Source organism: Eurytemora carolleeae, unplaced genomic scaffold (genome assembly GCF_000591075.1).
Source record: "Eurytemora carolleeae unplaced genomic scaffold, Eaff_2.0 scaffold311, whole genome shotgun sequence".
Lineage (NCBI taxonomy): Eukaryota > Metazoa > Arthropoda > Copepoda > Calanoida > Temoridae > Eurytemora > Eurytemora carolleeae.
Window position 1 is genome coordinate 193,128 of NW_019396293.1, and position 12,606 is coordinate 205,733.

At 31.7% G+C, this 12,606-nt stretch overlaps 1 protein-coding gene across 1 annotated transcript; it reads right to left on the minus strand.

Moving 5' to 3' along the window:
• Positions 1–2,040: 2,040 nt before the first annotated feature.
• Positions 2,041–12,592, minus strand: LOC111700333 (methyltransferase-like protein 6). Its single transcript, XM_023471212.1, has 12 exons — positions 12,447–12,592; positions 11,778–11,800; positions 11,467–11,516; positions 11,077–11,176; positions 10,178–10,303; positions 7,782–7,827; positions 6,120–6,211; positions 5,039–5,127; positions 3,582–3,656; positions 3,416–3,455; positions 3,105–3,211; positions 2,041–2,108 (listed from the first exon to the last, which is right to left on the minus strand). The coding sequence occupies exons 1-12, from the start codon at positions 12,578–12,580 to the stop codon at positions 2,079–2,081; spliced, it is 912 nt and encodes a 303-aa protein (XP_023326980.1). The 5' UTR covers positions 12,581–12,592; the 3' UTR covers positions 2,041–2,078.
• Positions 12,593–12,606: the final 14 nt, after the last annotated feature.

Consider the following 12,606-nt stretch of genomic DNA (forward strand, 5'->3'; position numbering starts at 1 on the left):
CCCCCCCCCCCCCAACAGAATCCTTTTTTAGGCCCCTGCTATATGTGGTTCTCAGTTAAATTGAACAAATATCTACTCAAATCAAAACCATTTTCAGAGTTTTAATTGATATTGCTTTTTTTATTTTTTTATCAACAAATATATTTCTTTACACGGAAGTTAGTATGTTTGGCGGAGCGCTATTAAAATAATCAGGGGTTTACTTGCTAAATTTTTGTTTAAAGGGAGTGACCGGCTATGTAAGCTAGTTGAACTGAGTATACTGTGCTGTGGAAAACTTTTATTTGGATTCATTTGAGACATATTACACTTTTTAAAGATCTGTAAATCCTGAGTTTGAGCGCAAATTCGACGTTTAAAACTCCTACTTTGGGAGTGGATACGTTTTCAGAATTAGTTTTTTTAATAACAACGAAAAATAAAAGTAAAAATTATTCAGTAATCTAATTAGATAGTTAGGAACATATTTCTCTAAAGAAATTTGTCAATAAATCAATGCTAAAATCGATTATGTCGTTTTCATCATTATATTGAATTTCTTTGTTTCTATGAATTTATTCGCAGATTTCTTCAATTTCTTCCAATGTCGTCTTTTCAATAATAATTCTAGAAAATCTGTGAAAATCTTTGTCACTTTGTAAATAATGAGAAACCAGAATAATGAGAAACTAATAATTGAACAAGATTACTTATTTGGGCTGAAAAGGTTAATTTTTATTTCCTCAACATGTTCCTATACATGACGTCGACTGTAGTTTATTGTAGAACTTTTTTACATTTTATGTCGTCGTTAATTGATAATTTAAAATAAAACTAATTCTGAAAACGTATCCACCCCCAAAGTAGGAATTTTGAACATCGAATTTGCGCTCAAACTCAGGATTTACAGATCTTTAAAAAGTTTAATGTCTCAAATGAATCCGAAAGAAGCTTTCCACAACACTGCATACTCAGTTCAACTACCTTACATAGCCGGTCACTCCCTTTAAAGATATTAGAAAAAGATAAAATAACTTGCGTTAATTAAAAATTGTTCATCCTACCCCAACCAACATAGCAGGATACCAGGCACGATATGAGACCATTGGGGTTAAAAACGAGTTTTATCATTTGCGTAGGATGCATAGATACATAGATGCATAGACTTATATAAGAAAATATATACAAGTTTATATACGACTGCATAATTTATAATATATTATATAATTTTTATTTTCATTTAAATGAAAAATATTCCAAGAAGATCTTGAATATTTCAGAGAAAATTTGGGAACCAACTATATTTTTTTATCACTGCAATAATAAGTGGCTCAATTATTATTATATGCACGAAGATCATCTTATACACTGCTATAATGAAATTGAACGTAATCTCTAAGCATACATGATAAAGTTCACATTGCACATATAATAATAAAAATAAAAATATTATTTAAAAGATTTTATCCATCAATTTCTAAAATACGTCAATAAACTTTGAAGATAATATTTATTGAGAAATCTCTTCAAACAACAATTGTAATGGTATCAAATCCATCGAATTAAAAAACAGTTTATTAACATTATCGTTAAATACAAAAATGGAAAAATATGATTTTTTTGGTCTAATGCTTTACATATTTTTCACTCTTTCCCCCCCAAACTTATTTTTATCTCTTCTATTTCAGAGTTGTGTTTGACATTATTTAGCTTCTTAATCTTTACTTCTGTTGTTCAAAACATATTATGGATTATCCCATAACAGTTGTAGTTATTTTCGTAATGCAAATGAAGTTATTGTGGATATTGTGGCCATCTTCAGACGTATAGCTATTGTGGTATTTGTGGATTATGTGGCACTCTGGTTCAATGTTCATAACTATTGTGGTATTAGCGGGTTATATGGCTCTCTGGTTCAATGTTCAGAACTATTGTGGGATTTGTGGATTATATGGAACTCTGGTTTATTGTGTTTCTCGTCTCAACTGTAGTTTTTCAGTTTACTTCTACATGGTTGTGAATCCCTCAGTTCTTCCATTTTATATTCGTGTTCTAGTTTTATTTCTGTATTTCCTCTTGAAGAAACAATTCTTATGTTTTCACAATATTTCGGGTTTTCGGAGTTTTGCCTGCGGGGTGAATATTTTGTACATTTTCATATAATACTTGAACAGAATGTTAAGGAGAAATGAAAGAAGAATGAGAAGGATAGAAAAGGAGGAAAGAAGAATGAGAAGGATAGAAAAGGAGGAAAGAAGAATGAGAAGGATAGAAAAGGAGGAAAGAAGAATGAGAAGGATAGAAAAGGAGGAAAGAAGAATGAGAAGGATAGAAAAGGAGGAAAGAAGAATGAGAAGGATAGAAAAGGAGGAAAGAAGAATGAGAAGGATAGAAAAGGAGGAAAGAAGAATGAGAAGGATAGAAAAGGAGGAAAGAAGAATGAGAAGGATAGAAAAGGAGGAAAGAAGAATGAGAAGGATAGAAAAGGAGGAAAGAAGAATGAGAAGGATAGAAAAGGAGGAAAGAAGAATGAGAAGGATAGAAAAGGAGGAAAGAAGAATGAGAAGGATAGAAAAGGAGGAAAGAAGAATGAGAAGGATAGAAAAGGAGGAAAGAAGAATGAGAAGGATAGAAAAGGAGGAAAGAAGAATGAGAAGGATAGAAAAGGAGGAAAGAAGAATGAGAAGGATAGAAAAGGAGGAAAGAAGAATGAGAAGGATAGAAAAGGAGGAAAGAAGAATGAGAAGGATAGAAAAGGAGGAAAGAAGAATGAGAAGGATAGAAAAGGAGGAAAGAAGAATGAGAAGGATAGAAAAGGAGGAAAGAAGAATGAGAAGGATAGAAAAGGAGGAAAGAAGAATGAGAAGGATAGAAAAGGAGGAAAGAAGAATGAGAAGGATAGAAAAGGAGGAAAGAAGAATGAGAAGGNGAAGGAAAAAGAGAAGGCATGAATATGATATATTAGAAAATGAAGGAAAAAGAGAAGACATGAATATGATTTATTAGAAAAAATCTAGAGGAGCAAAGCTCGAAAATTTGTGAAATTAGGCAAAAATAAGAAAAAGGGGAACAGTTAAATATTAAATTGTACAATGTACAACAGTTAATGTACAATGTACACCCCCCTGAAGGAATATCCTGGCAGCATCTACTCCCTCCTTCTTGTTTACAGTTCTACGATGTATAATTCCGTTCTCCAGAATACAGAGTCCAGTCTTAGAAACTTCACTCTCTAGCCACAGAATACTAAACTTTTACACAATATTCACTTTTTTACTTATCCTTTAAAAAACCAAAACGATCCCTTTTTTAATACCTCTCTGAGAAAAACACTACAATCTCTTTTTCATTTTTTTTACCCGGGTTGTTTATCTTATATGTATAGAGAAAAAGAAACTTAAAATGTTTTTAAATATTTTTTTAGTTTTCTATATTCCTAAATACTCAGGACTGAAGAAATAGGTTCTTGTTCCATCCTATTAAATAAAAACTATTAATGACAATGTCCATGTCCATGTCCATGTCTATGTCTATGTCTAGGACAATGACAATGACAATGACTATTGACAATAACAATAATAATAATAATAATAATAAAATACCTGTCTCGTGTAAAAATTTTCACTTATTTTAGAGCCAGGTCCAAATCTAAATATATTATATAAATGTATTATATATTATCATATATTATTTATCTAATTATATTTTAAATATTATATTGGTTATTACTTCTATCTATTTATCTATTCATCTATATGTTTACTTATCTATTTATCTATTCATCTATTTAATTATTCATCTACATGTTTATTTATCTATTTATCTAGTCATTTATATGTTTACTTATCTGTTTATCTATTCATCTAATCAAATATTCATCTACATGTTTATTTATCTGTTTATCTATTCATCTATATGTTTATTTATCAGTTTATCTATTCATCTATTTAATTATTCATCTAGCTACATGTTTATTTATCTATTTATCTATTCATCTATTCAATTATTCATCTACATGTTTATTTATCTGTTTATCTATTCATCTACATGTTTATTTATCTATTTATCTATTCATCTCTTCATCTATTCAATTATTCATCTACATGTTTCTTTATCAATTTATCTATTCATCTATTCAATAATTCATCTACATGTTTATTTATCTATTTATCTATTCATCTANAGTTCACAATACCTAAATAGATAGATAGATATATAAATAGATATATAGATAGATAGATAAATAGATATATGAACATCAGTACACTTCCTGGACGCAGTACACGGTACAGAATATACAACACCTAGATAGATAGATAGATAAATAGATATATAGATAGATAGATAGATAGATATTATAGAAATATTTACAGCAGTACACCACATAGTCACAGTACTCTGTAAAGGGTACACACACAATACTTAAAAAGATAGTTATAGCTACATAGTACAGTCTAGAAGCGTAGATAGATTGAAAGATAGATATATAGAAAGATATATAGATAGATAGATGGATGGAAAGATGGATAGATAAATAGAGATAATAGATAGATAGATAAATAGATAGATATACTGATTAATAGAATGAACGAATAAACTAATGAACCCAAAGAATTATAATGCAAGGAAAGTTATTTCAGAAGTGTACACATTTTTAGTACTGCAGTGTACTGTCTCTGGGCGGTAAAGTAAACACAAGACGGATGTCACACCCTGACATGGGATCCGTTTTCACATACAAAATCAATGAAATATTCTGGTCATAGGAACTATTATGTGATTCATCAAAATTATCAAAATTAAATGCTTTTATCCTCCACGGATACATAAGAAACATTGCATGATGCATCTATTCTTGTTTACAGATTCCGCCCAGAGAGAACTGGTTTCAATATGTACGCAGAGTATATGCAACTGCAATTAACTTTCCTTGCCTTATTAACTTGAATGAACCTATTAACTTATAATTCCCAAACGATGAAAGTATGAATGAATGAATGAATAAATAAATGAATGAATAAATGAATGAATAAAAAGATGAATAAATGAAAGGATGAATGAATGAATGAACCTGTTTATGTTTATCTGGATGAATCGCTGAAAGAACAAACACCATACTAACAATATCAACACTCCCTTCTCCTAATTCTAAATATAAAAAAGGAAAGTTTTGATAAAAAACTGTGTAAAATGTCTGTTTGATAGTATCAAATAAACGAAAAAAAACGGCTTTACTGATCATGGCCATTTCTACGAGGAACCCAATGGAAGAATTTTTGCCTGTCAAAATTGATAATGTCAGCCAAAAATCTTAGATTTTTTAATTTAATAAATTCAAAAGAATAAAAAGTGATTTACTTTTATTTTTAATGAGGTATAAAGAAAAAAAGTCGTATGTTAGTTTTATTAACTACGATCTTTTAAATAAAAAAATAAAAAATTGGACATCTAAAGGCAAACTTTTCATCCTTATTGATACTTAAATAATTTGCACTAATTCAGGGAATAAAACAAATAAATTGGGGGGAGGGGAGTGGGATAGTTTTCAAGTAAACATACACCCCTGAGTCTAAAACTAAAGAACGAAAAGTTTTGACTTAAATTTTAAGTTCATGGTTAAATCCCACTTCTGACTGAATTTAAACCTGAACTTTAACCGTGAGGTTAAATATTTAACCCTGTGGTTAAATATTTAACTCGCCGAAATCGACGAGTTAAAATTTAAACACAGGTTTAAAATCTTGAAATCCTGCATTTTCCCTATTTGTCTATTATTTAATCATCATTCAGCTGCAGCTGAGAAAGCGGCATTCAACTTAACGATATATTTAAAAGTGAAAACCTTGTTAAAGAAATTTCACGTTTTAGATAAATTAATTTTTGGATGTAAACCCAAAAAAACGGTTGTATGTTTTGTTTTCGGTTGCGTAAAAACAGCTGATTAGCGATGGTTATGTAATATTCTCCGTAAATCCTTTTCTCTGATTGGTTCAGATTTTCCCGAGAAATTCAAATTTAAAATTGAGAAAGTTTATTATTTAAGTAGGTATTCATTATTTTACAGAACTTTTAACCTCGAACTTAAAATTCGCGCATTCTTTAGTTTTAGACTCTGGATAATTTAGCATAATTTCTCATACCTTCTATTAACTTGTTCGTTGTAATATCACATACAAAAGCTTTTATTCTTTTCTCATCATAGTTTTCATTCTGTTTTACAAACTCTACACCTCTTAACAGTGTACAGAACGTTATAATTTACAGTGTACACAGTTGGTTATATTCTACAGTGTACAGAACGTTATAATTTACAGTGTACACAGTTGGTTATATTCTACAGTGTACAGTAGATATATTGTACACTGTACAGTAGTTATATTGTACACTGTACAGTTGGTAATATTCAAGAATAGATCATTTTAATTTACAGTGTACATGTAGTAAATGCCCTACTCCATAAACTGTTCTCAGACCCGTATCTATCCAGGTACAACTCAGTTCACTTGACTATCAATGTCAAAACACAGACATGATCCCGTGAACTATCAACGCCAAACCAATGGGCGCGATCTCCTCAGCCATCGATGTCAACATGGACACTTAATCTATCAATGCCAAACCACTGGGCACAATCTCGTCAGCTATCCATGTCAACCAGACACTAGCACTTATTCTTTCAATGTCAAACCAATGGGCGCGATCTCGTCAGCTATCTATGTCAACACGGTCACTAGCTATTAATTGATCAATGCCAAACCACTGGGCACAATCTCTACAGCTATCCATGTCAACCAGACAATAGCACTTATTCTTTTAATGTCAAACCAATGGGCGCAATCTCCTCAGCTATCAATGTCAACATGGACACTAGCTAGTAATCGATCAATGCCAAACCACTGGCCACGATCTCATGAGCTATAGATGTCAACCAGACACTAGCACTTATTCTATCAATGCCAAACCAATGGGTGCGATCTCGTCAGCTATCTATGTCAACACGGAAACTAGCTATTAATTGATCAATGCCAAACCACTGGGCACAATCTCATGAGCTATCAATGTCAACCAGACACTAGCTTGTACTCTATCAATGCCAAACCAATGGGCGCGATCTCAGCTCGTATGTTTCAACAAGAACCAAATTACTCTCTCGCAGCAATCAAATCGGAGTCTCTATATCAACTGAGTATATTTCTTCATGTTAGATTAGAGTTAGGTCTTAACAGCCTAATTACAAGTTATATATAACGCAGTTAAGCAATCACAATATGGGTATGACGGAGTTATTTATATTTACATATCTAGATTGGGTTAATCACAATACATGATTTACATTTTTACTAATGAGCACATTTAGCTGTATGGACCATGTACAAGGTAATTTATCTAGATTTACTATGGGGCCTCTATATTTATTACATACATTCAGTTATATTGTACACAATACAGTTGGTTACATTGTACATATCGTTATAATTTACGGTGTACAGTTATTAATTTTTTTACACAGTATAGTTGGTTATATTGTACAGTGTAAAGATCATTTTAATTTGCATTTTACATAATTAGTTATATTGTACCAGTACAGTTGGTATTATTGTACAGTGTACATTTAGTTATGTTGTTCAAAGTCAAGTTGTTTATATTTTACAGTGTACAGTGTACAGTTGGGTATATTGTACAGTGTACACTTGGTTGTATTGAGAATTGTAAAATTATGCTCTTTGCAATCCGACATTTGATCTTAAAATCTGTGCACAAAACATTGAGAAGGAACAAGTTTTTTTAATATTTTAATTTACCTTGGAGAAAAATCACAGCAGTAGATGAACAAGTTCAAATTATCTTCTAAATATATAAACATCATGGATATATTGTCAAATACAGTCCAGGGGCGTACGAGGGCATTTACCCCCCCCCCAGCGGGAATAGGGTTAAAAACCCCTTTTTTGAAAAAAATATTGAAACCTTTTCCTTTCTTTGTTTTTAAATAATTATTTAATCCATTACAAAAGACGACATTATGAAACGTCAACAGGGTAGATATATACTGGATTTCCAGAGAAGTCGACATTAGTTACTGTCTAGGCCCGAAAAATGCGTCGAATTTGCGTATTTTCTGATGCGCTATCTTTATTTAGCAAAGTCTTTGTACGACCCTAACTATTGGAAATTAGACAGGAAAGTTTTATGTTAATTTTCTCTTATAAAAACAATATCAGTATACATGATAAATCAGTAATATTGAAAAATGCTGTGAAATTCATGTGCCCTTCGATTAATTTTGAGACAATCTTGATGTTCAACATCTGAACTTATAAATAATAACTCCTGTACAAGGAAATAGGTGATTTTATTGAATATGTTTTAAAGGTAACAGGATCAGTGATAAATACTTATAAGATTTAAATAAAATTGTCATTTGCTTATTCTTTAGAAATATCAATTAATCTTAATTGATTTGGAATTCTTATTCATGATTGCATCTAAACTTTAATTATTTGATGAAAAAATGCCAAAACAAAAGATTTATTTGTAGAAAATAAGTTTATTGTGAGAACTCTAGCGGAAATATTAAGAACTAAACCTGTTTCAGTTGTAACACATATATATATACTTGATAAGTCAAGGGGAGGGCAGGAAGTGGAGTGGGAAGAGAATGGGGGAAGAGATCGGTCCTCATGGGCGAACGAGGGCATTGGTGTAGGGGGCACATTTTCTGTCCCCCCCCCTTGGCAACATTGTGTCACCCCTAATAACCCCTTTTTTGAAAAAAATATTGATACCTTAAATTTATGATACTCTGCAGAGCACTTGTGAGAATGCATACAATCTCATTTGACTGGTGCTACTCTGCCTAGCACTGGTGAGAATGAATACACTCTCATTTGACTGGTACTGCAATGAGAAAGTTTATTTGAAACAGTGTTGTTTTCGACCTAAGGAAATATTCGTTAATAAAAAACACTCTGTGAGAATTTTCAAACTCTTATTTCTTGCCCCGAGGAAGACTAAGCTGGGAACTCTTGAACTGTAGATATCGAGATCAATGCATGCTCGATAGCGGAACTTTGTATAGTCGCATATCCTCTCAAAGAGTTTAAGGCGAAACATAGTTTAACAAGAAAGGCCTATGGCAACAACCACATGAATCCTGCCGTGATGTTCCAGAAAAAATTTCTAAACTGATTCCCAGACAGAAATGATGGAGTAAATCAAGAGAGGTCTATCATCAGATTCCAAATGAGGTCTACAACAGTGTACCAAGGAAGTAAAGTATTTAAGTTACAAAAAAAATCAAAATTGAATATATGAAGATGTGGAGTTGTGCAAGATATTCTGGTTGAAAAGATTTAATCTGATAATTCATACATGTTTTCTTTTAGTAAAAATGCACATGTCACTTTTACAGAGAAACCACAAATCCCGTAAAAGTGTGGAATTAGAAGACAACATTTAACGATCTTATCGTTATCCAATGTTGCTATAGAGCAAGTAGTGTTTCATGTGTTGTACTGTTCAAAATCATAACTTGTGTCTAACATGCCAAAGTGCGCAGAATTTGTAGAAAATGAGTTCGTATGAGAAGCTAGAAAGAACCCACACTGATCAAAGACGACATTTAATAATCTGCAGTACATCAATAAATCCACATAATATTGAATTTTTAACAAGTTTTACGCAAAAATACGTAAAAACAATGAAATAACGGAACTCTACACTGAATTTTAATCATTAAACTGCGTGTAAATATTGTTTTATTGTTAAAACGAAATGTATATTCAAGCACAATGTACACATTGTATGTGTGCATTTATGCTTAAAAATTATAATTCAGTAAAAAAACTTTCCATTGAAACAGGAAAGAGGGAGAATAGAAGAAAGGTGAAAGACTGTATGGGGACTTAAAATAATTTACTTGCATTTTTTGACATGAACTATTTCTTTTCCAGACTAATATTTAAAAATATGTTTATTTTTAGTTAATGTTTCTAATATTCTTTGATAAAAAACATTTTTTCTGTAAATAAATTTTTAAAAAGAATTTTCAAGTCGTTTTTAATTCCATCTGTGTATAGTTTCTTCCGGGACCAGACTCATATTCTGAGCAGTGTGACTCGTCCTTCAATACCATCATATTTTGGATCCCACTGTAAAGTGAAAAATAATTCGAAGAAAAATTTAAGAAAATTTTTACCTAGAAGTGGAAATACAAAGTTTCCAACTCCACAGCCAACTTCTAACAGTGTTTTCTGGCGGCCCTGCATAGAATCCTGACACTTGTCAGGTTTCTGATCATCAGCAGAAACTGAACCAGGTTCCCCTGAAAATTATTTAAAAAACTAATAAGTTCATTGAACTCCTAGTTGTCCAGTATCTATCCTTGTGTTACCTATAAGTTCATTGAACTCTCTAATTGTCCAGTATCTATCCTTGTGTTACCTATAAGTTCATTGAACTCTCTAGTTGTCCAGTATCTATCCTTGTGTTACCTGTAAGTTCATTGAACTCCTAGTTGTCCAGTATCTATCCTTGTGTTACCTATAAGTTCATTGAACTCTCTGCACTGGTTGTCCAGTATCTATCCTTGTGTTACCTATAAGTTCATTGAACTCTCTAATTGTCCAGTATCTCTCCCTGTGTTACCTATAAGTTCATTGAACTCTCTAGTTGTCCAGTATCTATCCTTGTGTTACCTATAAGTTCATCGAACTCTCTAGCTGTCCAGTGTCTATCCCTGTGTTACCTATAAGTTCATTGAACTCTCTAGTTGTCCAGTTTCTATCCTTGTGTTACCTTTAAGTTCATTGAACTCTCTAGCTGTCCAGTGTCTATCCCTGTGTTACCTTTAAGTTCATTAAACTCTCTGGCTGTCCAGTATCTATCCTTTTGTTACCTATAAGTTCATTAAACTCTCTGGTTGTCCAGTATCTATCCTTGTGTTACCTATAAGTTCATTAAACTCTCTGGTTGTCCAGTATCTATCCTTGTGTTACCTATAAGTTCATTGAATTCTCTAGTTGTCCAGTATCTCTCCTTGTGTTACCTACAAGTTCATTGAACTCTCTGGTTGTCCAGTATCTATCCTTGTGTTACCTATAAGTTCGTTAAACTCTCTTGTTGTCCAGTGCCGATCCTTGAAGAATTTGGTTTGATTTCTTTTATAGAACAAATCCCAATTACGAGCTGCGTCCACCTGTACAGAGTTGACGACTTATAATATTGAGAAAAGAAAATTTAAAATGGAAGACGATCTTAAACCGGGATTTATAAATTATTTTTACTTATGGGTGCTCATTGCCCACTGTCCCCTGGTGTAAAAAGTGATTTTGAGGAAAACGATCAAAATTGGAATTTTTATAGAAAATGGTTTTTATTCATATGGTTGTTACAAGTTTCACTGCACTGTACTGTACTGTACTGTACTGTACTGTACTGTACTGTACTGTACTGTACTGTACTGTACTGTACTGTAATGTACTTCACCTCTAGTTTGTTGGCTTTGAATTCAGGTACAAAGCGTGAATTCTGTTTTTCTACATAAGTTCAATAATATTTCTTAAAAAAGTTTTTTTTGCAACAGAACACAAAAAAATTATAATGTCAACTTTAAAAATTATTTTCACTATTTACAAAATAACATTAGAACTTCATGTAATAGTATGTTTGGTATCATGCACATTTGCACAATTCTAAAATATTATTAAAGGTAGAGTAAAATTCTCATGGTTTCGTGGGACACCGCTAGAAAATCTGCGAACACTCCCTTTTCCCGTAAATATTTTTGAATCGTATTCCTAGAAGCCGAAGATCAGAGTCTCTGAAACAAATATTTTTCTAAAATTTAAAAATAAAAAAATAAAAAAATTGTCATTACATTTTTCACTATCTGCTTTATCTTTATATATACTATGCTACTATGTTGCAACCACTAGACTGTAAATAGGTAAAATAGGTATATTTTAACACAATTTAATTACTTAAAATTTCTATTGTAATTTGTTGCGAACTCGTATACAAGGAACTCATCAAAATGTTCAACCTCGTTTTCTGGAATAAACCAAAAAAAACCGAAAAACTGTCCCTTTAAAAAGGTTTCAGATTAAAATTAAATGAAAGGCAAAATATTGTCTGCTTGCAGTAGTAGGGTTTAATTCTGATTATTTACATATGTTTTCCTGCAGTAGAAATGCGCAACGCGTCACATTCATAGAGTAACCACAATTAAAAATACATAATTTATTCATTCTTGAACAGAAAAGGCTTTAATGATGGTATCACTGTGAATCGGACATTACCATCTTTAAATGGATGTTCAATTGAAATTACGCGTGCAGGCCATTTTACCAATGCACCACAAGAATTCTAGTTTTCGGAGAAATATGTATTATACACTTCAATTTGAAAAAAGAATAATTTTTATGCTTTATTTTTGGCATATTTCACAATGTGACGTGTACCCTTACCTCATAGTAAATGCCTTCATATCATTTTCAAGAGCAATTTTTGTGTCATCTTCATTATCCATTTTTGTGTCGTCTTCATTATCCATTTTTGTGTCGTCTTCATTATCCATTTTTGTGTCGTCTTCATTATCCATTTTTTCTGAAATTTAAAACAAATACA